This window comes from Setaria viridis, chromosome 5 (assembly GCF_005286985.2).
Source record: "Setaria viridis chromosome 5, Setaria_viridis_v4.0, whole genome shotgun sequence".
Classification (NCBI taxonomy): Eukaryota; Viridiplantae; Streptophyta; class Magnoliopsida; order Poales; family Poaceae; genus Setaria; species Setaria viridis.
The window spans coordinates 33,383,576-33,410,385 of record NC_048267.2 but is presented as its reverse complement, the minus strand read 5'-3'; the positions used below and the strand labels follow the sequence as shown (position 1 = coordinate 33,410,385).

Sequence of the window (26,810 nt, the reverse complement as noted above, 5' to 3'; positions counted from 1 at the left end):
GGAAAGATAAGAAATGGATAATAATTTCCGTACCTGCGATTGCCACGCCTAGTTTGCCCCCGGCCGGGGTCTTCTACCGTCGTCTGACTGACTCAGCAGACGAGCTGTTTTCAGGCCCACGTATCAGCCCAACGAGCTATGCTCGCTCCGCCGCCACCTTGCAGACCGCAGCTGTTCTGAAGGAAAGGAGAGGTGGCTACCGGCGGCCAGCCAGCGGCGGCGCGTTCGCCACGCGCGACTGTGCTTCACCCCCGTGCGCGCCGCTACCTGCCGTGAGTACCTGTGCCTTGTCTCTTCTTTGCGAGTCTCTTTACATACGCATCGGACCTGAACGAGCCGCTCGTTGTGCGATTCAGCACTAGGATCGCAATGAGGCGTAGGCGGATTGGCAACCTCCATAATCGGCGCGTATTGCTACGGTTTCGCCCTCGCTCCGTCGCTCGGGCCTAGTACTGAAGAACCTCAGCTTAAACCCAATCCAGTTAACTGATTGTAGCCTAATTTATTTACAGCCCTCCGAACACAATCCTGTTATTAGTAAACATGAAAACGAGTTATATCATTTCAGTTCATGATATGATGCCATGATGGTTAGTGTGAAGCATATTTCAAGCGACAGTACAATTTCTGACTTCTACATCGTTACTTTTGCTTCCGAAACCTGACATCAGAAATTTGCTAATTTTCTTGGGCAATGCCAGGAACTTTAACTGTTGATTTTTCTAGGGAAGAGTACAGCAGGAAATCTTCTTCATATTTCATTACAGGATTAGGAGTTTCAAAGCATGTTCAAAGCCACCACCCCCTTCCTGCACTGACTTACTTGCACCGGAAAAGTACGCCCATGACTCTTTCTGTGATTTAAGCATGAGTCTGGCTATTTAGTGCTTGCAACTGAGTGAAACCACAATGAGAGCTCGGACAAGTTTAAGGATACTTATGTGCATTTTGAGAGTACTGGGAAGGACGAGAACTTGGGACAAATTCAAGGGCCGTCAGTGAAATTTACTCATATTCCTTTCGGTTGTTGCTGATAAAAGTTGGGAATATCAGGTGTCATGAGGAATGCACCCACATTTTCAAAGCTGTGAATTGAATTCAACTTGATCTTATTTAACTTCACCACCACATCATTCATTGTCATCCTTTCCTCAGGTACGACGATTGAGCAAAGCAAGGCCAACTCAATTATGGATATTAGGTTGATATTCAAAATGCTGAAGTTCTCTGGAGGCCTACTTGCATCTTCAATACCATCTTGCAGTATGCTACTGTCGACTACATTTGAGAGTTCATGCGGGAATGCTTGACTAACCCACCTCCTCAAGCTCAACTCACCGACAAACATTGGATCAGTTGGTCTTTTCCTCGTGAAGATTTCTAGGAGAACAATTCCATAGCTGTAAATGTCACTGGCCCGTGATGCTTTTCCTGTCGATCCGAACTCTGTCAATTCCATGTCAAAAGAAAAGTGGTGAGCTTAAATAAGAACAAGGATACCTATTGCATCACGCATTGCAAGAGAAACTCGAATTACCTGGAGCCATGTATCCTACTGTGCCGGGCGTGCTTGTTAACATGATGGAGTTGTCATGCCCAACTAGCAGCTTGGAAATGCCGAAGTCAGATATATGTGCAATCATGTCCTTGTCGAGCAAGATATTGCTTGGCTTTAAATCACAATGTAGGACAGCTTCAATGTTCTGATGGTGTAGATACTCTATTGCCATTGCAACATCCAGCATTATACCAACTCTTTGTACGAAACTGAGTTGTCGTCCATCATTTGAGTACAGCCAATCATTCAAACTACCGTTGGGCATATACTCAAGAATTAGCGCTTTGAAATCGAGATTGGAGCAAGTACTAATTATCTTCACCAAGTTCCGGTGCCGAGCCATTTGCAGTGCACGGCACTCTGTGTCAAAGCTCTTGGAAGCTGATTCATCTTGCATATTGAGTACCTTTACTGCAATGAAAGATTCATCATCTAGTTGACCTTTGAAAACTTTGCAAAAGCTTCCAGACCCTAGCAGGTTATCATCACTGAAATTTCTGGTTGCACGGACAAGTTCGTGGTATGAGATCAACTGGTAGCTCAGCAAGTTTGTGCCCAAGGGTAGTGGAATGTTTCCTTTCCTTCTTGTTGTTATTATTACCAACATGCACAAGCAAGAGGCTGAAATTAAAATTGCCATGACTGCGGCTAATGTGACTTTGAGCAGCTGTTGTTTTGACCTTGAGTGATTAGTTTTGTTCTGGCATGGTGCTATTCCTAGGCGGGGAAGGCCGCAGAGTGCATCATTTCCCATCAATGATTTGAGGGTGATGTTTGAGAACACACCTCCTTCTGGTATCTGTCCATATAGTCTGTTGAAAGAAAGGTTCAAGTTGGCAAGGTAAGTGAGGTTGGTCAGGGCCTTTGGAATGACACCGGAAAGTGCATTGGAGGAGAGGTCCAACTTCTCAATATTGAGTAACTTGCTAAGTGAATCTGGTATTGATCCTTGGAACAAATTTTTGGACAAATTCACATAGATCATCATATTAAGTTCACCTAAGGAAATTGGAATGTCACCAGATAGCTTGTTTCCTGATAAATCCATAGCAGTAATTGCTGTCAATTTTGTGACATCAGCGGGTAGAAAACCAGTCAATGAGTTTTGTGACAGATCAAGCACCATAAGTTTCTGCAGGTGCCACAGGCTTGTTGGTATGGTTGAAGACAATGAGTTTTGGGATAATGCCATAAATTGCAGCTGGCTTAGGTTACCGGAACTGCTCGGAATGGGATCAGTTAGTTTGTTGGCGCCGAGATACAACTCTACTAGCTTTGTTAATCCACTGATTTCTTCTGGGATGTTTCCAGACAAGCTGTTGTAAGAGAGGTAGAGTCCTTGGAGATTGTCCATTGCACCGATTGTTGTGGGGATCTTCCCACTCAGGTTGTTTCCTCTGAGCGACAGTATCAATAGGTTGCTAAGATTAGCCACTGTACTAGGGATGCTCCCGGTGATCATATTGTTACCTGCTGCGAAAATTTCCAGCATCGTGCTGAGGTTTCCCATGTAAGGCGGTAGCCTGCCAGTGAATTTATTCCCTGATATATTAATGGTGTTCAGTCTCCTGCATTTGGATAATGCAACCAAGAAATGAAGCTTCCCACTAAGCTGGTTATAATTGATAAATATTTCACTCAGGTTCAGCATGTTGCTAAACGACGGTGGCAATGACCCAGTCAGCCCATTTCCGAATAAGTCTAGTATAATAAGGCTAGATAGATTGCCTATGGATTCTGGGATGACACCTGCTATTTGGTTGTTTGCAAGGCTTAGATACCCAAGATTTCTTAAATTTCCCAGTTCTGGTGGAATTTCCCCCTCAAGATTGTTCTCACTTACATCCAAACCAAGAAGCGTTGTTTGGTTGCTCAGCTCAGTCGGGATCTTCCCAGTGAGATCATTTGTTGACAGGTATATTGCGGTGAGGTTTGGCAGTGTCGCCAGCAATGAAGGCACAGTACCAGTGAAATTATTCACTGCAAGATTGAGCGTTTCAAGGTTCTGACAGGCGGAGAGACCCAAAGGGATAGGTCCATTGAACTGGTTTTCTGGCAGAGCACTTGCAGCATAGGGAGGTGAAAGCTCTCATTTCCAGGAATTGGACCTGAGAGATTGTTCCGTCCGACAGCCAGTGCTTGCAGCTGGGACATATTGAAGATAGGTGGTGGCATGGGTCCTGAGAGAAGATTTTTTTGTAGGACAAGCTTCTCTAGATTTGACAGCGTGATGATGCTACGAGGAATTCTTCCTGTCAGCCTATTCGATCCGAGATGTATTATGCTCAAACTGGGCGTGTTGTTGAACATGTCTTGTGGTATTTCCCCACTCAAGTCATTGTCTACCAATTGAAACATCTGGAGGCTGTGCAAATTTTGAAACTCGTACGGAATGGCCCCTACGAAGTTGTTGCTCGCCAGATCAAGCAACTCGAGCCTAGTGAGGTTGGCAAGGGTGCAGGGTATGGTACCTGACAAACTGTTGTTGGGAAGAACAAGAGTTCGGAGCCGGTGCAGAGTGCCAAGTTCAGTTGGGAGAGGACCCACAAGGCTGGTGTTTCTTAGCACCAGGTTGGAGAGGAAGGAGAGGTTGCCGAGCTGCGGGGCGATGCTGCCTTCGAGTGGCACATGGTTGAACTGAAGACCGGTGACACGCTGCCTGCCGTGGCTGCACGAGACCCCAATCCACGAGCAGAATGATGTTGTGGCAGTCCAGTTGCCGGCAACGATGCCGAGGGGGTCCTTGAGCTGTGCTTTGAAGGCGAGCAGTGCTGCCAAGTCCGTGGTATTGGATGGTGTGGCGAGTGCAGCGGCACATGGCGTGAGTAAGATGAAGAGCGCCATGCGGATGCAAGAGATAGCCATGGTGGTGGAGCCGTGGAGAATCAAAGGTTGGTGGAGAGAAGATGGGCGTGCAGTGTGCTCGAGTGGTTCTTTTATCAGCGCTTCCGGACGTTCAATTTGCTAGATTGAGTCGCTGCCTCCCTGGGAACTGAAAAGTAGCTGAAGCCAACTTGCTGCTGCTTTTGACAAGGAACGGCTTGTGCACCATGGAACATGGTCAGAGTAGGTTGACTTTGTACCTGTACACAACTACACATGTTCACACCCTGCGGTTTTCTTGGAACGAAATGTTCCTGCCACCTAGTTAAACTGTCGGAAATTACCCTCGTCTCTGAATCACGCCTCTTTAATTTACCGCGTATTGGATATGTTTCAGTTTGGTTGGAAAGAATTGGAGAGTTAGGGTCCCTGCAGACTCCAGGTACTTCGCTTCAGGCCTCTTGAAGAGGGGTTTTCCTTCAGGAAAAAGCCCCTCTTGTGTTTTTTGTCGACTGTTCGTCCCTTCGCCGTATACATTGCAGTCTGTGGTGGCACTGAGGTTATCGGCATGATCTTGCAGGAGCAGAGAAAAGGTTGCTGATCCTGATAGGTAGTTGAAGTGCACGTGTTCTGGTTTGGACAGACGAGAGCACTTCTTCTCACACTGTAATTAATTACCTGTAGACTCCGCAGCATGATGAGTTGATGACGCACTGTTGAGTATTGACTCATTGAGGGTGATCCGTCATCATATACATTTCTATGTAGTTAATGTACAGTTAAGGACGACGTTGATGCATCTCTTTTGCAGCTGATGGGATGTTCATGGACGGCGACGTCGGGTTGCCGCAGGGAACTGGTCCAACAGCGCGTGCTGACTGCCGACTGCAGCAAAGGAGCCATTATATTGGCATGCCTAAGATCTGATCTGCACTGCTTATTTCCGAGATTGAATCGTCGCATTATTGCTTCTGTTCCTCGGCACTCTTTTTCTGGAATTAGCCCAGAACTTGGTCTGTCTTCTTTTACGCTGATTCTGCTGTTGGTGTTTAATATATGGAGTACTCCTATCCGAAAATAAGTTTTTCTGTAGCTAAACAAAATTTGATTCACAAAGAGTTCATTTTACGCTATGCACATTGCAAATTTCCACCCTATGGCTTGACAATTTGTCCCTGGCGCTGCTGTCCTCCCCCCTCCCCGATCGGTTCAGCGGCCTCCGCAAATCAACGAACCTCCACGCCTCCATGTGACGATGTGAGTCATTTGATCTCTCCCGCTGTCTCTTTCCAATTCCACACGCTCCCGTCCTGCATCTAAGGGCCTGTTCGCTTTAGCTTATAAGCCGGCTGAAAAGCTGAAACGGCTGATTTGTTGTGAGAGGAAAATACTGTTTGGTGGCTGATAAGCCGGCTGAATAAGCTGAAGCGAACAGGCCGTAATTTTTTGCCACTATTAGAGGGGTGAGTGGCAACAGATTTGCCACTACGTGAGAGGAGTGAATGTGAGAGGGGTTAAGTGAACATCCCATGCGGTGGCAAAAAATTAAATGCCCCCCCTGCATGATGTTTGATGCACCCTTCCTTTCGAAATTCAGCATTAGTGTAAGGATCGCTGGTCTGAAGAATGTCATTAATGTACGGATTAGGTTTGGGTTTTAGTGGAGTCGGCCTAGGTCAGTAGGTGGACTGCTAATCGTTGCTTTCCTGCCCTTCGGATGCAACCCACAACAATGCCAGAAAACTGCAAATAAGGTTTGTGGATGTTAGCATCTTTTTTTATTATTATTTTGTACCTTTTTATGATTGCAGCGGTTGAAACAGCAGTACAATTTTACATCATTACTTTTTCTATATCAGTAATGTGCTATACTTTAGGCAAGACCATAAATTGCAACCCTTCGTTTCCTATGGAATGGTATAAGGTTGCAGCCACCTTCTGCCTGCACTTGCACTGGAAAAATATGCCAATCCCGATCTTTCTTGATGTTCCAATCCTGCACAATTGCTATTTCTGTGATTTGAGTGCCTTGGCAATTGAATGCTTGTGGCCAGTGCTTCTGAACTGAAGCCTTTATTTCTTGCTGACTCGTGCCGGTGATTGAAAACTGTTGGGGCACGCCCCTACTGATTAATATCCTCCCAGTTCTTGCTGATCAGATTGCCTCGATTATCACCCAGATGTGGTTGAAGTTGGGAACTGCGAACTGTAGTCTGACTTGATCTTGTTTAACTTCACTACCACATCATTCATTGGTATCCTTTCCTCAGGTGCAGCTCTCGAGCATAGCAAGGCCAACTCAATTATCGATGCCAGGTAGGTATTCAAGATGCTGAAGTTCTCAGGAAGACTATTTGCATCTTCAATGCCATTATTCAGCTCATCTAGCACTATGTTACTGTCAACAACATTTGAAAGCTCATGTGGGAATGCTTGACTAACCCACTGTCTCAAGCTCAACTCACCGATAAACATTGCATCAGTCGGCTTTTTCCTAGTAAAGATTTCAAGGAGAACTATTCCATAGCTATAAACGTCACTGGCACGTGATGCTTTTCCTGTTGACCCGAACTCTGTTCAATCCATGTCAAAAGAAAACTGGTGAGATTATATAAGAACAAGGATATATGCTGTATTATATATTGCAAGGGGAATTAACTTACCAGGAGCCATGTATCCTACAGTGCCAGGCATGCTTGTTAATGTGATGGAGTTTTCATCTCCAACTAGCAGCTTGGAAATGCCAAAGTCAGAAACCTTTGCAATCATGTCCTTGTCCAGCAAGATATTGCTTGGCTTTAAATCGCAATGCAGGACAGCTTCAAAGTGCTGGTGGTGAAGATACTCCATTGCCATTGCAACATCCAGCATAATGCCAACCCTTTGGAGGAAACTGAGTTGCCTCCCATCATTTGAGTACAGCCAATCATCCAAACTACCATAAGGCATATACTCAAGAATTAGTGCTCTGAAGTCGAGATTGGAGCAAGTACTAATTATCTTCACCAAGTTCCGGTGCCGAGCCATTCGTAGTGCACGGCACTCGGTGTCAAAGCTCTTCGAAGCTAAATCATGCTGCATGTTTAGTACCTTTATTGCGATCACTGATCCATCATCCAATTCTCCTTTGAAGACTTTACCAAAGCTTCCGGCCCCTAGCAAGTTATCATCTGTGAAGTTGCTGGTTGCACGGACAAGTTCGTGGTATGAGATCAACTTATACTTCTGCAAGTCTGTGTCTGAGGGTACTGTCATCTTTCTTCCTATATTCACCTTCACTCTTACCAACATATACAGGCATGCAGCTAAAACAAAAAATCCCAGGACTGCAGGTAATATGACTTTTAATAACTTTGGTTTTAGCCGTGACTGATCATTGTTGTTCTGACATGGTGCTATTCCCAGGCGTGGAAGGCCACAGAGTGCATCGTTCCCCATCAATGATAGGAGAGTGATATTTGAGAACACACCTCTTTCCGGTATCTGTCCATCCAAGCTGTTGAAAGAGAGGTTCAAGTTTGCAAGGTAACTGAGATTGGTCAAGGTTTCTGGAATGGAACCGGAAAGCATGTTGGAGGAGAGATCCAACTCTTCAATACTAAGTAACTTTCCAATTGAATCTGGTAGTGATCCTTGGAATAAATTGCTGGATAGATTCAGATTGATCATCATCTGAAGATTACCAATGGAAGTTGGAATTTCACCTGATAACTGGTTGCTTGATAAATCCATATTGGCAATAGCTGTCAGTTTTCCAACATCAGCTGGTAGGGAACCACTCAAAGAGTTCAATGACAGATCAAGCTCAACAAGTTTCTGAAGGTGCCATAGAGTTGTGGGTATGGTTGAAGACAGTGAATTTTGTGATAACGTCAAAACTTGCAGTTGGCTTAGACTACTGACACTGCTTGGAATAGAACCGCTTAGTTTATTGCCACTAAGATATAAATTACCTAGGCTTGTTAATCCACTGATTTCTTCTGGGATGTTTCCAGACAAGCTGTTGTAAGAGAGGTAGAGTCCTTGGAGATTGTCCATTGCACCGATTGTTGTGGGGATCTTCCCACTCAGGTTGTTTCCACCTAGAGAAAATACTAACAGGTTGCTCAGATTGGCCAATGTACTAGGGATGCTTCCAGTGATCATATTGTTATCCGCCATGAAGTACTGCAATACCGTGCTGAGGTTTCCCATGTAGGGTGGTAGCATCCCTTTGAATTTATTGTTTGATATGCCAATCATATACAGGCTCCTGCATTTGGATAATGCTGCCAGGAAATTGAGATTCCCACTGAGCTGGTTCCTATCGACAAAGATGCTACGGAGATTTAGCAAGTTTTGAAATGACACTGGCACTGGTCCAGTTAATCTGTTTCCAAACAAGTCTATTTTCTTAAGGTTAGATAGATTGCCTATGGATTCTGGGATGACACCTGCTATTTGGTTGTTTGCAAGGCCTAGAAACCTAAGATTTCTTAAATTTCCCAGTTCTGGTGGAATTTCCCCCTCAAGATTGTTCTCACTGACATCCAAACCAAGAAGCGTTGTTTGGTTGCTCAGCTCAGTCGGGATCTTCCCAGTGAGATCATTTGTTGACAGGTATATTTTGGTGAGGTTTGGCAGTGTTGCCAGCCATGAAGGCACAGTACCAGTGAAATTATTCACTGCAAGACTGAGCGCTTCAAGGTTCTGACAGGCGGAGAGACCCAAAGGGATAGGTCCATTGAACTGGTTTTCTGGCAGAGATAACACTTGCAGCATAGGGAGGTGAAAGCTCTCATTTCCAGGAATTGGACCTGAGAGATTGTTCCATCCGACAGCCAGTGCTTGCAGCTGGGACATATTGAAGAGAGAAGGTGGCATGGGGCCTGAGAGATGATTTTCTTCTAGGACTAGCATCTCCAACTTTAGCGGTGAGCTGAAACTATCAGGAATTGCTCCTGTCAGCCAATTGTACCCAAGATTTATTTCACTCAAATTGGTTGAGTTGTTGAATAGGCCCTGTGGTATTGGTCCACTCAGTTCATTGGATTGCAATATTAAAGAAATAAGGCTGTGCAATTTTTGCAACTCATGTGGAATTCCCCCAAAGAAGTTATTTCCAGAAAGATCAAGCGTGTCAAGCCTAGTAAGGTTTCCAAGGATGTGTGGGATGGTACCTGACAAACTATTGTATGAAAGATTAAGAGTTTGAAGCCAGGGCAGACTGCCAAGCTCGTTTGGCACGGTGCTCATGATGCTGGTGTTGCTGAGGACAATGGTCGAGAGGAAAGAGAGATTACCAAGCTGTGGTGCGATGCTGCCCTGGAGCGGCACGTCGCTGAACTCCAGGCCGGTGACACGCTGACTGCGGTCACATGAGACGCCAGCCCACGAGCAGAAGGACGCAGTGGCAGTCCAGTTGCTGGCAAGGATGCCAAAGGGGTCCTTGAGCTGTGCTTTGAAGGCGAGCAGCGCAGCAAGGTCTGTGGTATTCGATGTTGGGGTGAGTGCAGAGGCGCATGTTGTGCTCAGCAAGAAGAGGAGCACCACGCGGATGAAGAAGAAGGCCATGTGGAGAGCCTAAGGAGTAAGGTCAATGGACTGTATATGGACGTGTGGTGTTCTTGAGTGCTCCTCTTCTTATATAAGCAGTTTTGGACATGCAGGTTTCAGCTGTCTCAAGTGGCTGGGAACAGAAAATGACTTGTTAGTACTTTTTTTTCTTCTGACGAGGCATTGCATATGGGTATTTAGTTGAATATGGTCAACACGTTTCCTATTTTACCTACACATATGATATATGCTCCAAAGGTATGGATGAATGTGCCTCTTTTTCTTTATTACAGCTTAGTGGAAATAAAGACTTCTTTCCAAGGAACAGCTTTTCAGACGTAGCAAGCAACCTGTTCTGCAGTAGATATGCTGGTTTTTTGTTTCCCCCATTCTTCTATATCTAACTTTGTGTGGCTTGGAAAACTTTCAGCAGGAAAAATCAGTGATTTCATTTTCTGCGGAATGGTTCTGCCAGATGGTCATGATGTAGTGCTACTGACTACAAGATAACAAGAACACGCGGAGGGGGTCAATTTGAGATGGTCCCGGCATGTACAGACGGGAACACACGGAAGTCTGGTTAGGCTGACCCTGATACTCTGATAGGTTGGTACGCGTTCAGATTCATGCAAATTAGCTCGCCAGTCCACATCATGGTTAGCCTGTAGGCCCTGCAACTTGACACATTATTTTAGGGTGACCATACCTTATTAGTCTGAAGATGCATGCAAGTTGATGCATATGCTGGTAGCTTTCTGGCTTGCTGGACCTTGCATGCATCATCTCCGTTCTTTTGTTTCTGGAGTCAACATGCATAGTCGAGCTGCAGGTGACCGGAGGTCCATGCATATCTCGCCATCGTATCAGATCAGAGGAAGCAACGTGTGAAACTTCTCTTTGTGGCGGGGCCCGGCTACCTGGAGGTTTGGGTGCGCGAGGGCGACTGGGACCACGCCGCCCACTTCGCCTTCGTGGAGGTCGAACCGCCTCTCGCCGCGGCAAACCCGGCCCCCCTCGTCCACTCGGCTCCCCCGCCGCCCGTGAGTCCGCGATGCTGGTCCAGTCAATCCGCGTCAACGGGACCGTGGTGCGCCTTGAGCGTGTCGAGGACACCGATGACCATTTCATGCGCGTACCGACGTGGCTGGCACGTAGCGGTCTGGAATTTCCCGGAAGAACACTGGGAGCCGGAGAAGGTCAAGGATATCTTCAGCTGCGTTGGCTCCGTGCTTGAGATTGATCCTTTCTGCATCCCAGGCCCAGGATTTGACCGACCCTGTATGCGGTTCGTGATCGAGCTACAGCACCCCCACATCCCCGACCGGATCGGTGTGCACACTCCAAGCGGGCGCGGCATTGTCCTCCGCCAGAGCGCTCTGCTGTTCTGGCCGAAGGACCAGCAGCTTGACGAAGAGGGAGCCTGGTTGCCGTTCTACGGTCCACCGCCGCCGCCGCCTGCTGCCCCTGGTCCCTTCCCCCTGCCTTTCGCCCCTGACAATGCGCCACAACAGCACGGACCTGCTCCACCGCCCCCCGCTGCAGGGCAACACGCACCCCCGCCACCTCCGCAACAGCTGCACCCCGCCGCGTTCCTTGGCGCTGCTATCCTGTGCCACGGCTTCATTAACGCGTTCCCGCTCCCACGCTTGCCTCCTCTTCCCATCCTCATACAGCTGCCACGCTCCCCCGTGCCCGCTTCCTGCACCTGCCGTGCAAGTCCGGTGCTGCTCCTGACCTGGCACACGGATCAGGCCACCCCTACCACCCCAGCCGTGCACGGCGGGCTCTCACCTACCGATGACCTCTCGCCGCCGCCTGCTCCACCCGCCCAGCACCACTCCCCACCTGCTCACCCAGCTGCGCGCGGCCGCCCACGCAAGGGCGCTCACACAAAACCGCTACGTGTGCCGCCGCTCGCCGCTGGCACCCGGAACAGCGCCCGCCTCGCTGCCAAGGACGACAGAAAATACCGCGACGCCACTACCAAAGCTTCCCAGCTCAAGGCATTCCAGAACAGTCTCGCTCTCTGCTCGACTGTCGTCCAGTCGTTTGTCGCTCGCAAGAAGCTGCTCAACAAGACCAAGAAGCCGATCGAGCCGGGCGACCTTGCCAAGCTTGCTGACGCTGCAGGTCTGGGCACCGTGTTGGGGTACCCCCAAAATTTAGTAAGAATATTATGACGAACGATGATAACGGTAGTTCAAACAAACGTTACAGTGGCTGTCCTATCAACGATTCGTGTCCTCTTGGGAGGACGGTTCACCTCCCTTTATAGAGTCATAAAGTTACATTTCCGTATCCCCGTTATACCCATACTCAACCACTACATCATAAGAATATTCCGTACAAGACAGTAACTTGGTTCTCATTCAAGACGTCGCTGTCACGGTAAAATTACATATCCAACCTCATACTAGACTCCTATTACGGAGCCGTCCTGCTATAAAGCGGTTCCAGGGCCACCTTGACTGTCTTCTTCTTCATTTGTAAGCTTCGTTGAGACCGAGCAGCCTTCAGTAGACTTCCCGTCTTCTTTGGTCGAAGCCAGTTGACTTCGACTTCTGGTCATGGAGTCTTCACGAAGCCGAAACGCTGGGAGCTTCGCGGGGGGTTTAACTTCGCGAGTCCTTTCCTGCAAAACAACAAAGTGGACACCTTCGTGATAGTTAACTTCGATCATTTATTAACTTCGTAAAGAGGGGGAAAGTGATGAGGTTAGAATCGGTCCAGAGAGAAAGGACACCGCCACGGTCAAGGCTCTTGATCGTGTCATGGCCATCGGAGCTGCGACAGCTTCCCAACTCGAGTCGGCGCTCGCCTCCAATGATGCTTAAGCTTATGTTACCGGTTGCGCCTCCTGCTTTGTCTCCTGCCTGCAGCAGAGTGGCGATCTCCTGCTTTAGCTTTCCTTCTGCGTTCACTCGTTTAGCTTTGTTGTGCCCCTGTTATCGGCTCTTCTGTACCTCTGTCTCCCAGCTTTGCCTGAAAACTGCTCCCCGTCGGAAGTTGCTGGTGCTCCTTTATCCGTCATGAATTCGAACTGTGTTGTTTTCTCCCTGGTTTCCTGGAATGTACGTGGCCTTGGCAATGCTCCTAAGTGCACGCTTGTTCGTGATGCTCTCTTCACCTCTCGTCCCGGCGTTGTTTGTTTGCAGGAAACCAAACTTCACGATGTTGATTCTTTACGCGCCCGTACCTTCCTCCCCAGCAACCTTGACGCTTTCCTGTGTCTCGAGTCGAAACCCGGGGCGGAGTGCTCACAGCCTGGGACTCCGCCATGTTCAGGCTTTCTTCCTCTCTTGCGCAGCGACACTCCCTCACCACCTTCCTCTCTTCCACCACCTCCGACTACAGTTTTTCCGTAACGAATGTTTACGCTCCCTCCGACCACCGCGACTCCCTCCCCTTCTTGGCGGACTTAGAATCTCTTGCACGACACATCCATGGGAACTGGGTTATCATGGGCGATTTCAATCTCACGCGCAGCAGCTCAGACAATAGCAATGGATCCTGCCACGCCCACCTCTGCGAAGCTTTCAACTCCACCATCGACACTCTCTGCCTGTTTGATCTCCCCCTTGTGGACCGCCTGTTTACCTGGTCCCATCACCGCTGTATCCCTACCCTAGCCCACCTGGACCGTGCCCTGTTCAACACTCATATGAATGCCGCTTTCCCAAACTCTCACCTCTGCTCCCTCCCTAAGCCAACGTCCGATCACACCCCCATACAGCTCAACCTTTCCACTGTCATCCCTCGTATCCCCCTTTTCCATTTTGAGAACGCCTGGCTTAAATCCGCTGATTTCCTCCCTGTGATACTACCGGCTTGGCTTGGCAACTCCCCCCACGGCGCGGCAGCAGCGATGGTAAGCTCCCTGAAAGCTGTGCGGCGCGCGTCCAAGTCCTGGGCACGGCGTGCACGCTCCCCCCCAACACTCATTCCCAACTGCAAGTTTATCATATATCTGTTTGATGTGCTCGAGGAAGTGCGCTCTCTGTCCGCAGGTGAACGCTGGTTGCGCGCTGCTTGCCAGGACAAGCTCATGCTCGCCGTTCGCGAGCGAGCTGCATACTGGAAGCAAAGGGGGAAGCACCGCGCTATCCGGGAGGGGGACGCGAACACGCGTTTCTTTCACGCGCGGGCTACCCAACGCCTCCGCAACAACAGCATCCGGTCGTTCGAGGTGGACGGCGTTGTGGTCTCCTCCCATCACGACAAGACCGTGGCACTCACCGCTTATCTACAAGGGCTGCTTCACGCGGCCCCGTCGCTCACCGGCCACAACGACTACAATCGCCTCTACCTTGGTGCCGGGCGTGCCTCCGCTGCCCCGCTCATCGCTCCGTTCACGGAACGTGAAGCGCGTGCAACGGTTCGCGCGATGAACAAGTCTAGCTCACCTGGCCCGGACGGCTTCGGCCCGGCGTTCTACACTGCCGCCTGGCATACTGTTGCGCCGACTGTGCTGCACTTGGCTAAGGCGTTCCACGCCGGGACTGCAGACCTCGAGCGCCTCAACAGGTCCTTCATCGTCCTCATCCCAAAACACACCGTTGCTTCTGCACCGGGAGACTATCGGCCCATCTGTCTTCAAAACTGTTCCCTGAAGATACTCTCCAAAATGATGACGACGCGCCTGCAGTAGCAGATCGCGTCACTGATCGACCCCGACCAAACTGGATTCATCAAGGGGCGCTCTATCTCGGAGGATTTCATCTACACCACTGAGTTGATTCAATGCTGTCACCGCCGGTGCCTTCCTACACTGGTACTGAAGCTCGACTTTGCAAAGGCATTCGATTCTGTGGACTGGGAATGCCTAAACTCAGTAATGGAAGCCAGAGGCTTCCCCTCTCTATGGAACGCATGGGTCGCTGCTATGCTGCACACCTCCAAGCTATCTGTTCTTGTTAACGGTGTGCCAGGCCCTTGGTTCGCCTGCGGCAGAGGTTTGCGACAGGGGGACCCTCTGTCCCCTTACCTCTTCCTGCTCATTGCCAATGTGCTCCAGCAGCTAATCAAGCAGGATAGCCGCATCTCCCACCCTACCGTCACGGATCAGCCTTGTCCTGTGTTGCAATATGCGGACGACACGCTAATTCTGCTCAAAGCAGATGTGGGTGCACTGGTTGCTCTAAAGGAGGTACTTGATCTTCTCTCCTCGACCACTGGCTTACACATCAACTATCAGAAGAGCACAATGGTACCAATGGCTGTGTCGCCCCAGATGACCACTGAATTGCAGCAGATATTGGGATGCCAGCTAGGGAGTTTCCCCCAACATATCTTGGGCTGCCTCTGTCCAGCAATAAACTCAGGCTCTCCGCATTCAGTCCGCTCATCGCTAAAGTGGATAAACGCCTAAGTGGGTGGAGTGCATCGCTGCTTAACAAAGCTGGCCGAGTAGTTCTGATAAACAGCGTTGTCGACAGCCAAGTCACTTATGCTATGTCTGCTTTCCTGCTGCCGCCAGGGGTGTTAGCTGCTTTGGATCGGCGGCGTCGACGATTCCTATGGTCTGGCGACGAGACTGTCAGTGGTGCCCAATGCCTAGTTGCATGGGAGACGGCATGCCAACCGAAAGAACAAGGAGGTATTGGCCTCAAGGACCTATCCCTGCAGAACAAGAGCCTTCAGCTCAAGAACCTGCACCGCCTGCACCACCCGGCCAATTCTTCCTGGGCCAATTGGGCGCGTGCTCGCATCAGCGCCGTTAACCTGCAGGGCGAGGTCGAGGGGGCTCACTGGCGCGCTCTACAAGACCTGCTTCCACTCTACCGAGCTCTCACCTGCTCTGCGGTGGCTGATGGCGCATCTACAAGTTTCTGGTTTGATAGATGGCTCCCGGAGGGCAGATTGTGTGAAATGTTTCCCCTACTCTTCTCACACCCCGTTCATACAGAGCTCTCAGTACAGCAAATGCTAACCGATGGCCTCGACATGCATCTAGTGCTGTGCCTAACGCGCCGGGCTGGGGAAGAATTACACCTGCTAACTGCCATTCTAAATCGAGTGCAACTCAGAGATGGGCAAGATCAGCGGCTGTCCGATGCCATTGACGAGGCCTGCCACCTGCGCTCCAAGGCTGTCTACACAAGGCCCAGTACGGTCCAGTACAGTTCAGCATCATCGTTGTGGTGCAGCATCATCGTTGTGGTCCTGTCTACGTAGAGCAGGCCGCGGGGTCACCTCCATCCCCCTCTGCCAATTTTGTCTAAAAGAATCGTGTGCCATCGAAGGTACAGTTCTTCGCTTGGCTCCTGGTTCAGGATAAAATACAGTGCCGTGCGAACTTGCTGAAGAAGAACTCTTACGGGACGCCTCATGTGAGTTCTGCGGCGAGGTTGAGGACAGCAATCACATCATGTTCTGATGTCCTTTCGCGGCAAGCATCTGGTCGTCGCTGGGCTCTGACACAGCAACCTCCTCGGTCGAGCTTCTCTGTGCTGTTCCCCGTCTGGCAAGTATCCCTGTGCTACGCTATAACAGCTTCTTACTCCTTCTGCCGTGGATGTTATGGAAGCACTAGAATGACTAAGTGTTCCAGTGCTGCGCTCCATCTCGACAACACTTCTGGTCGGCATGCCGAGATGAAGCCCGACTTTGGCACGAGCGGTTTCCGATGGAGGATCGCGTAATAACTGACTCCTGGTGCACTGTCTTTGCTTCAATGTAAACAATCCCAAAACCAGATGTGCTATGTCTCTCTCTCTTTTTGATCTGCTGAAAACTACTTGTAAGACGTTTGGCCTGCAATAGGCCCTCAATGAAATGAAATCAGGTGGGGGCGCTCCCCCCTCCCCACGTTGACCGTCAAAAAAAAAACTTCTCTTTGTGGGTCGCCCGCTGTTTCTGGTAGTGGTGCGTGGCTCACCTGTGCTGTCTTGTTCTATTGCTAGGGTTGGTCGCAGAGCTGAAATTGCTCGATTCTCCCCGCCGAAGGTTTCGTTTGGCAGGGCTTCTCAAAATGTTTCTTCACCGATTTTTGGTGAAGTCCTACCAAATGGACAATTTTAAAATGGCTCCACCACTGAAATCAGTAAGAAGTCGTAAAACGGCTTATACTAGAGAGGAGAAGCTAAAAAAAGTGGCTTCACCGGTTTCTCCTCTCCCTCCAGTGATCATAAAATTACCCATATTGCCATTGAGAAGCTGTTTTACCAAACATTTTGCAAAACGGCTTTAGCTCCACTAGAGAAGCCATTCCATCAAAGAAACTAGAGCCGAAGCCGTTTTGGAAGAAGCCGAAGCTCTACCAAACTGGACCTAAATTATGGTGCGTCATTATCATCTCATCTTTAATTTGATCCAAATTCTTTGCCAGAAAAAGCCGGCACATGATCCCGGAGGTGATACGGAACTGGAGATATTCGCAAAGGGAGGCCGCTGTCGTTGCTCCCGCACAGCACCATGTTCATGCATCTCTTGGCAACTTAACGGAAGATGAAATATAGTCCAGGAGGACGGCAGCTTGGCGAGTTTGGTGACGATCGCAGAGCCCGCTGGCGCTGAACACCTGACGGCCATGCAAACTGCAAGCTAAACCCCCTCGTGTGTTGGCGTGCACCGCCGCAAGTTGGTCATGCACGGCCGTGCTGAACGACCGCCGGACACGCCCTGTCCTCATCGTGATCCTCCGTGTGAAGGACCGGGACAGGCGATCAGAGACAGGGTCAATCAAAATTTTCTTCTTAAACAAAGGAATTCGCACATCTCTTCTAGAATTCTCAGATCCACATAGCCAATGAGATGCTCTTACACCTAGGGATAATACTAGGAAGTTCTTGACACAAAGCGGAAGCAAATACAAAAAGAGCTAAAGAAGAAACAAAAGCTTAAAAGAGACCTCTAGAACCAAAACTGGAGGGGAATATTTTCAAAATCGGAGGGGAATCTTCCAAAACCGGAGCTTCCTCCTTTCAAAACCGGAACCTCTGGTTTACCCAGACAACCAGTAGGAGCTCTAAGAAAAATAGCAAAACTCAATCAAACAAACTCCAAAATTTATGAGATTTGGACAATGGATTTCCAAGACTGTCAAAAGTCTATTCTCAAGATATCTCCCCAAAATAAATAAGTTGCAAAAACCGGAACTTCCTGTTTTTCCCTTCGCGGGTAAAGATCCAAAGAAAAAGGAAACTCGATCAAATGATGTCCAAACTTCATAAAATTTTAGCCAAAGGTTAGCCCAGAAGCAATGAGTCTTTTTCCAAAAGATCTCCTTAAAAAGATCAAGACTTCACCTTGAATTTCATAATTTTGATCTAGAACACAAAAGAAAATACCCACGTCTATGCCCCAAAGGTATGGAAGGATGTGCCGTTGTTTAATTTCTTTGTTACCGCTCGGTGAAAATAAGTTCTTTCCAAAAAACAGCTTTCGGACATATGTATCAAGCAACCTGAATTAATCTTCTTGGAAAAAAAATTAGCAGGAAACATCACTGATTGCATTTTCTGTCCAACGGTTTTTCCAGATGATCCTGATCTAATTTAAAAGGATTCGGTGCTCGTAGCCTAAGAGGGAGAGGGGTGAATTAGGCAACTTAAAAGCTAAACCTATAGCTTCCACTATTTGCATCAAAACATAAACTAGATCATGCTATCTAGATGTGCAATTTACGGTTGATCTAGTATGAAACCTTCATCCCAAAACAAGTTTTGCAACCTATAGTCAATCCTATCAAGATACTACTCTAGGAAAGTAAAAGCACACGAGTTGCAAGTATGAAATGCGAAAACGTAAGGAAGGGATGATGGAAAGCAAACTCTTAACACAAGGATTTATCCCGTGGTATCCGTAGGCACTAAGCCACCACTAATTCACGTTGTTGAAGCACTCACACAAGAGTATTGCTTCCCGGTCACCAAGTCTCTCCCAAGGCGCTTCTTGACTTGCCACAAAGGCTCGGCCACTACGGCTCACGCCAAGTCCCTCGGTCACCTTGATGCAGTCTCCACTCAGGAGCTTCGCCACAAAGGAAGGGGGTCTCCACGTCCCCGCACACGATCGTCGACGCCACTCCACACCAAGCCAGAGGGTCAAAGATTTGACGGCGAGCGATAAAGGCCCAAGGTGTCAGCACACCTCTTGTACAACGTGGTTCACTCTAGAACTGATCACAAGGTAGGCACACCTTGCACTCACTCCTCTCTAAATTTATCCTAGCACTAATCACTCTCTTAAACTTGTGCTAAGCCTTTGATGAATCACTTAAGCACTTTTGGTGGCATGGATGTGTTCTTGATGAGTCTTGATCCTCAATGCATCCCTGGACATTTCAGCAACTCAAAATGGGCAAGTGGTGGGGGTATAAATAGCCCAAAGAGCTCAAAGAACCATTGCTCCAACAGTAGTGAAAAAAGATTCCATCGGATGTTCTGATGGTCTATTTTTGACTTGCATCAAAACATTCATGCAACTAGCCATGGGCTCCCCACGCCCAAGTTCCTCAAGAACTCATCCAATGCTTTATCCGATGCCCCCATCGGATCATCCGGTGCCACTGTTCACATCACATAGCTGTTGGATCCCCCTAACGCCATTGCTCCGACGCTTTCTCCGATGGTGTCGTCGCATCATCTGGTGCTGAAGGGTTTTTCCCCAAAACCTGTTGGGAACTTCTCAAAAAAAAATATGTTTTGTCCGACGCCTTCCTTGACCTAGCATCGGAACATCCGATGGTCTAGGGTTTCTCCCTTCACTTCTGGCAATTGCTTTGACGCTACTAGAAAAGTGGCCATCGGAACATCCAATGGTATGATTTTGACTTAACTTCTTGGCAGCGTACCAATTGCGCCGATGGTTGCTCCGACGCTTCTCAGGTGGGGCATCGGAACATCCGACGGTACTGATTTTTCTGTGTTGAATACCATGACTTCCATGACGGTCTCTTTTTTTCTCTAGCATTTGGATGCTTCAATACCATAGAATATTTCTAAATATCATGGCTTGGTCACTTAAATACCATAGTTTGGATACTCAAATACCATGACTTGGATACTCGAATACCATGATTTGGATGTCAAAAATACCATCATTTAGATCTTGCTAAGATTTGGTTTGCATTCTTGGACCTAGAAAACCTACAAGGTACATGCTAGACAAAGCATTAGTCGCAATAACTATATTGTCACTCAATCACCAAAATCATAAACTGTTGTCTAATGAGGTCATGTTCGCTACACAGTGTTGTTGATACAAGATAACAAGAACAAGCGGGGGCCAAGAATATCAACTGCTCCTGACATTTGCCATCTGGAGAGGTCAATCTGAGATCGCACTGATGACGGGAGGTCCGGTCAGGATGATCCTGATAGGTTGGCACGCGTTCAGATTGACACACTAGCACCCCATTTTTCCACACATCATGGTTAGCCTGTAACTTGACACACATTTCCTGTTCTCGGGTGACCGTATCTGGAGTCTAAAGATGCATGCAAGTTGATGTGCTGGTAGCTTTCTGGCTTGCTGGACCATCATCTCCGTTCTTTTGTTTCTGGATGGAGTCAACATTTTGTCCATTGAATATCTAGCCATCGTATCCCATGAAGCAACGTGTGCAACTTCTCTTTCTTTGTGGGTGGCCCATTCTTTCTGCAGTGGCTTACGGCCTTATGGCTGACCTGTGTTGTCGGTTCTATTGCTAGGTTGGTCACAGCTGGAAAGTGTCACACCCGGTTTAAAATAAAACCAAATGCAACTTATATATATGCCAGGATCTAGTTTCATATATATAGTGACATCATTAGTGAATAACAACAACAGTATCACATAAAGAAAAAAAAGATTTATGAGACTATCAGAGATACATAGTTTAAATCCTGGAAACGGAGGTTCCAAACTTCACAATTAAACGATTGGGGGCTGCGTATGCCTAGAACTTAAGCATCATCTTCACAACAACTTCACAGCAGCTTCTTCTTCTGAGCAACATTGGTTATAGCAAGGGTGAGCACATGTCGTACTCAGCAAGTGTGGAGAAAATATGAATGCAAGGTTTAAAAAAAGAAAGGCTGATTGGTTGACTGCATTAAACATTTTTAGTTGGTCAAATTTTATTAGCACCTGATTACTACAATTAAATAGAAACATAACCATAAGCATAAGTCACAACCATGACCACAATTTAAGTCCATCTTTAAGTATATTAATCACGTGATGCTCCAGGCTGCTCTTGACCGTGAGCACGGCTGATATATCAGTTTTACACTCTGCAGAGGTTGCACATCTTTACCCACAAGTCACGTAAAAGTTCAAAAGAATTTTTGACCCAACCATGCTGTGTTGATTATGATTAGGCACAATACCACATTTCTGAGGTGTGATTGCATAGGGACGCTACAAGACCTTTACAAATATTCCCTAGTAAGTGGTAACCTGCTAAGGTTTCCGAAGCGGTAGTGTGCATAAACCTCTCTCAAGACTGCAAAGCTACCATAGAGCAGATTAGTCTAAGGGCCAGGTTATACCCCATCTGCCACCGCCCCTCTTGCCCTTATACCCTAGACTAAGGTTTCTAATTAATTATCCAAGACCAAAGCTATTATAGTTCTTGTGGTTGCACTATTTTCCTGGGTGGTTCTCCATGTTCCAATTAAGTATTGTGATCTTATATTAAGAAAATGTATAGCATAAATAAGTTTAATCATTAAGTTCATTAAAACCACCATAACCTAAGTATAGCAGCTAAGCATATCTACCCAATAGAATGATAAACCCAGGACCCAGGTTGACAAGAAATGATTATAAGAACTAGGCAAACCTTAATAGGACCCATCAAATTAAATGCAAGCATATGCAATAGTGATTATTAAAGTTATTGGGACAAAAACAAAAGGACACACTTGTCTTTATCCAATGACAAGTTACTCTTACTGCTATTCAGCTCTTGCTCTTTTGAAACTCTTCATCTTCAAAGTTTTCGAACAGCGATCCTTCTACTCGAAGCAAGCACCAGCACAAACATAAAGGCAAACAAACAAGTACAACTAAGAACAACACACCAAAACAAAAGAAAAGCTTTAAAAGAGTGTACTAAAGGATAGGGCTCGATCTAAGGTCACACAAACGCAAGAAATGCTAAGAATGGAACTATAGTTGACAAGGCAAAACTATCGAGAGGTTTGATTCTTCAAAAGAAATAAAAAAAAACTATATGCTTGATCCATTTTAATTAAATAAAACATGCACGTAGGTTATTTCAGAGAAATACCCTATTTGAAATTAAGCAAGTTATATTTAATCATTGAAAATGCGGTAAACTTAAGCATATTTTATTTGTAAATATTCAAGGACGAGTTATGCCAATTTAACAATTAACTTTAGAAACTCAGAGCATGTATAAGATATCTAATTGAACTTTGTATTTCGGGTTCAACTAAACATGTTAACGTGGAAAAAGGTATTTATAATATTATTAAGGATATTAACTTTATTTATGAAAATTGATGTATAATACTAGATATCTTTTATTTAGAAAAACTGGTTATAAATAGGAATTAATCAATTAAATCTTAATTTATGAAAACTGGGATAAACCTAATCAACTTTTATTTATAAAAGTAATTGAATAAGAATTAGTCAAATTAATATTGATGGTGAAAAATTGATGTAAACCCTACTTAAATTCTCATTAAGAAAAGGCATTCCTCAAATTAATATTAAATTTATTTTTAAAGACATGCAATGATGGACAATATTACTAACATGTATTTTATGTTGTTATGAATCTAACGCAACTTGAATGGAGCTAAAACATGTAACCTATTGATTAAACAAGGTTCTAAGGACCTATTCGCGATTAACCATAGACTACAGGGGCTAGCAAGGAAGATACCTTAGAGTCCGAGAACAGAGCTCGTGAAAAGGTGAAACCTCAAGGTTAGATCTGCAAAAGAATCACGGCTTGGATTAGATTGAAAGAAATCGAAGAGATTGAGGACTTTTCTGTAAAGCTGCAAGACACAAGAAAAAAAAGACAAAGATTTACAGGATCATCAGGGGCTTCATCACAAAACGGTGTCTTCTTCTTCCTCCATCCGTTTCGATCCAAAAGCATCGCCGGTCAGGAGACCCGCCAACGGCAGCGGTATCCGTCAGGGGCACGGGCTACGGCGCCGCTGGTGCGCTAGGCGGTGGGGCTAGGGCGGCGCGCGGCGCGAGGCGGTGGCGGCTGGAGACACTAGGCGGCGCGGGCGCTTTATAGGGGCGAGGGAGGGAGCGGAGGCGGCACAGGTGGGAGGAGAAAGGGCGGCCGCGCCATTAATGGCGGCCGGTGCTGGGGCGGCCATTTCAGTGGGGACAGGAACTGGAGGGGGTGAGCAGCGTGCGCGCAGGAGGCTGAGTGGCGCGGGCAGCTGAGGGGGTGCGGGAACTGAGGGGGCGGGTCACGCAGGCGGCGCTTGGTCGGAGGTAGGAGACGGCCCCAACAAGTGGGGCCCACCTGCAAGCGAGGAAGAGAGGGGGAGAGAGGGAAACGGGAGATGGGTCGGGCCGGCGAAGGAAAAAGGCTGGCGGAAGAAGGGGGTCGGTGGCCTGCTGTCTGCTGGGCCGATCGAAGCGGGTTGGGCCCACGGGCTCGGCCCGTTAGAGAACATATAAGGACAAAGCAGGGAACATCCTGTGCTTACGAAAGTGTACTCAGAGAATGATCTGAATCCGATGAATGTATAAGGACATTCACCGGATCATCCGGTGCAACCATCGGAGTTTGAATAGTTCTAGGAGTGAACCACCATTTTACGCCAACACCTTGGGATCTTGATGGCTCATCGGCAAGTCTTCGACCTTGGACTTGATGTGGAGCGGCGACGACAATCGTGTGCGGAGGACGATGAAACCCTTCATGGAGAAGCTGTGTGGTGGAGACGGCGTCAAGGTGACCGAAAGAGAGGGAGTGGTGAGCCTTGCATTTGTGGCGAGCTTCTCATCCGGCTTGGCGAGAGCCTTTGTGGGGAGTCTAAAACCTTGACCAGGAGAGATTTGCTAGGATTGATTTTAGGTTGCAAAACTCTTTGTAGTAGGTGGGAAGTTTCACTAGATCAACCATAGATGCACATCTAGATAGCATGATCTAATCTATATTTTATTTTTTAGTGGAAGCTATAGGTTAAAGTTTTAATTTTGCCTAATACATTCCCCTTCTAAGCTATGAGCACTGATTCCTTACATTTGCTCATAAATATTCCAGTCTCCAAGCACTTTGTTTAAATTCACAAGACAATAACTCGATTTGCGTAGATCAAAAGATGTTGAACCCAACCAAACACTTCGTAAACACTCCTCTGTGAATTAGATGCTAACTGATGGTCACATTGTACAGGAAAGGGAATATATAAATTCCATTCTGTTTTCTGAGGTTTACAACAAGAAACATGATGTGTGTGTCCTTTTGTGAGTTTGACAAAATTTTGCCGGAAGGAACCCAATTTTCCTCCATGCTCAGAGACACAGACTGGTGCCTCAGCTTGGGTCGTCATCACCTTCCAACAGAGGCTCGACCCGCCACTCGCTGCCGTAGTAGGAGTTTGGCAGGCCGAGCCAGAACTTGAAGGCCTCGGCGGCGCGCTTGCGCTCCCGGCGGCGGTCCTGCCGCGCCTGCGACGCGTGCTTGCTGGTGAACATTCTCGAGTGCATCTCGATGTACATCTTCCTGTACCTCGTCTTGTTGGGCGCGATGCCCTTCTCCTCCATGCACGCCACGATCTCCAGCGCCTTCTTGAAGAAGGCCGCCCTCACGCACACGTCCGCCAGCGCCCCCAGCAGCTCCTCGTCGGCCTCCTCCAGGCACCGCTCCTGCACCTCGTTCCACAGCACCAGCGCCTCCCCGGGCTTGCGCGCCGCCGCGACGCCCTTGGCCAGGCTGCCGTACGTCGCCACGTCCGGCTGCACCCCGCGCTCCTTCATCCTCTCCACCACCTGCTTCGCCGTCTCCACCAGACCCAGCCGGCAGTACCCTTCCACCAGCATGTTCCACGCCGCTCTGTCAACCGTCACCCTCGGGTCGCGCTCCATCTCCTCGAACACCTTGTGCGCCATCTTGGGCTGCCCCGACATGGCGAACGCCTTCATCAGCGTCGTGTAGCTCACCGTGGACGGCGCGATGCCCCGCGACCGCATCTCGTTGAAGAAGGCCAGTGCGCCCGCGCTGTCGTCCGTGAGCACGCACCCGTCCATGAGGATGTTGTATGTCACCACGCCGGGTTGGATGCCGGCGCCCGTCACCATCTCCTCAAAGAGCTCCTTGGCCTTGCTGATCTGCAGCTGTTGGCAGTAGCCCTTGAGCAGGATGTTGTAGGTGACCCGGTTGGCCGGAACACCAGCCGCGGCCATCTCGTCCAGCACGGCATGCGCGCGCGCCATATCGCCAGCGGCGGCGAGTGCTGATACCACCGTCGTGTAGGTCACGTGGTCTGGACGGCTTGCGGGTGCCGTCTCCGCCTCCCGTCGCATCGCGCGCAGCATGGTCACCACATCTTCGACGCGGCCAGCGTTCATGTACCCCTTCATGAGAGTGGTGTACACCCTGGCGTTGGGCGGATAAGCCTTGGGGAGCAGCGGCACCTCGTCTGTGCCATGTTCTGGCTTGGCCCCGGCCACAATGTCGTCAAGCAGGGCAGCACCCTGCTCGGCGTCGGGCACATCGTCGCATTCCATGGCGACGGCTCTGAGCAGCAAGCATATGTCCTTGCGTTGTCCTCGCATCGCTTGCACGATCCTCTCCGCCGTGGGGATGTCGCCGAAGCCGACGAACGCGGCGACGAGGGAGTGGAAGGTGGTGGCGCAGGGGGCGATGCCGGAGGAGAGCATGCGCTCCAGCACGTTCGCGACGAGGCCCTTGCGGCCGGCGCGCGCGCACATCTTGATGACGACGTTGTAGGTGAGCGCATCGGCGGCGGCGCTCCACTCGCTCATTGCGTCGAACAGCTGGCGGAACCGGCGGCAATCCCCGGCGTCGGCGCAGGCACTGAGCGCGGCGTTGAAGGCGGCCGTGTCGGGGAGGCAGGAGGGGGAGACGAGCTCGGGCGGCGAGCGTCGGAGGTGGCGGAGGACGGTGTCGAAGAGGCGGAGCGCCTTGGTGGGCGGCGTGAGGCGGGCGACGGCGGCGGTGTACGCGCGTCGGTCGGGAAGGAACCCCTGGCGGAGCAAGTAGAGGAGGAGGGAGTGGGCGAGGCGGGCGTCGCGGGAGCGGGCGGCGGCCGCGGCCGCGAGGGAGAGGGAGTTGGCGTCGAGGAGGTCGAGGGCGCCGCGGGCGCGGAGGCTCTGGAGGAGGCGGGCGGTGCGGGAGAACGCGTCGGGGCTGCTGGAACTGAAGGAGAGCTGTGCGAGGAGGCGGGACGCCGTGGTGGGGGAGGAAGGGAGGAGCGAAGGCTTGGAGGAGAAGAGGCGGTAGGCGGCGTCGGTGTCATGGGCGCGGAGGAGCGCCAGGAGGGTGCCGTCGTCGGAGGCACCATCCTCGTCCTGGTGGTCGCCGTCCAGCGGGTGGGTGAGTGGCGCGGTGGAGCGGGAGGTATTTGGGGACAGGGCGGCCGGCGGATGGAGCCTCTGGCGCTGGTTGCCGGAGGTGGAAGAAGAAGCCGTGGAGCATGAGCAAGAGCAGGTGCCGCCGCCGGGGAAGGAGGGATGGGGTTGGAGGAGCTGGAGCGAGTAGCGCCCGCAGCATAGCATCCCTGCAGCGGTTAGTGGCAGGCAATGGCCGTATGGTCGGTCCGATTTGGCCCGCCGGACGGCCGGAGGAGGAGGAAGAAGAAACGGCACCAGCGGCGGTAGACGAGTGGAGCGGAGAGGATGAGGATGACGTATTGACGTGGCCCAACCAAAGCGAACGAGCAAAGTATTGGCTCCGGCCCAGCCATATCGACAGAGCCGAGTTCGGCTCGGCTGCAGAAAC

General features: G+C 49.2%; 4 protein-coding genes and 1 long non-coding RNA gene across 5 annotated transcripts; 2 read left to right on the top strand and 3 right to left on the bottom strand.

Moving 5' to 3' along the window:
* Nucleotides 1–995: 995 nt before the first annotated feature.
* On the bottom strand, nt 996–9,995 carry LOC117858531 (uncharacterized). Its single transcript, XM_034741610.2, is given in 5 exon segments — nt 996–1,446; nt 1,538–3,613; nt 3,616–4,522; nt 6,557–6,954; nt 7,045–9,995. Coding segments are annotated over 5 exon segments (6,708 nt in total). The 5' UTR covers nt 9,935–9,995; the 3' UTR covers nt 996–1,009.
* A 146-nt stretch (nt 9,996–10,141) lies between these two features.
* On the top strand, nt 10,142–14,965 carry LOC117858533 (uncharacterized). The gene is made up of 2 exons (XM_072293670.1): nt 10,142–13,784; nt 13,924–14,965. Exon 1 carries the CDS (start codon nt 11,032–11,034, stop codon nt 12,094–12,096), a length of 1,065 nt encoding a protein of 354 aa, XP_072149771.1. The 5' UTR covers nt 10,142–11,031; the 3' UTR covers nt 12,097–13,784; nt 13,924–14,965.
* LOC140222885 (uncharacterized) lies at nt 13,782–14,564 on the top strand. The gene has a single exon (XM_072294013.1). It carries the CDS (start codon nt 13,782–13,784, stop codon nt 14,562–14,564), a length of 783 nt encoding a protein of 260 aa, XP_072150114.1.
* Nucleotides 14,966–19,935: 4,970 nt separating the features above from the next.
* On the bottom strand, nt 19,936–23,256 carry LOC117855983 (uncharacterized). Its single transcript, XR_004640594.2, has 3 exons — nt 22,911–23,256; nt 22,758–22,808; nt 19,936–21,858 (listed from the first exon to the last, which is right to left on the bottom strand). It is a non-coding gene; the product is annotated as an uncharacterized lncRNA (long non-coding RNA).
* A 933-nt stretch (nt 23,257–24,189) lies between these two features.
* Nucleotides 24,190–26,740, bottom strand: LOC117859027 (pentatricopeptide repeat-containing protein At3g09650, chloroplastic). Its single transcript, XM_034742196.1, has one exon. It carries the CDS (start codon nt 26,585–26,587, stop codon nt 24,383–24,385), a length of 2,205 nt encoding a protein of 734 aa, XP_034598087.1. The 5' UTR covers nt 26,588–26,740; the 3' UTR covers nt 24,190–24,382.
* Between the last annotated feature and the right edge of the window lie 70 nt (nt 26,741–26,810).

Excerpts from the sequence above, each read along its gene's own strand:
- LOC117858533 (XM_072293670.1), top strand. The coding sequence starts at position 11,032 with ATGACCATTTCATGCGCGTACCGACGTGGCTGGCACGTAGCGGTCTGG.
- LOC140222885 (XM_072294013.1), top strand. The coding sequence starts at position 13,782 with ATGGTAAGCTCCCTGAAAGCTGTGCGGCGCGCGTCCAAGTCCTGGGCA.
- LOC117859027 (XM_034742196.1), bottom strand. The coding sequence starts at position 26,587 with ATGCTATGCTGCGGGCGCTACTCGCTCCAGCTCCTCCAACCCCATCCC.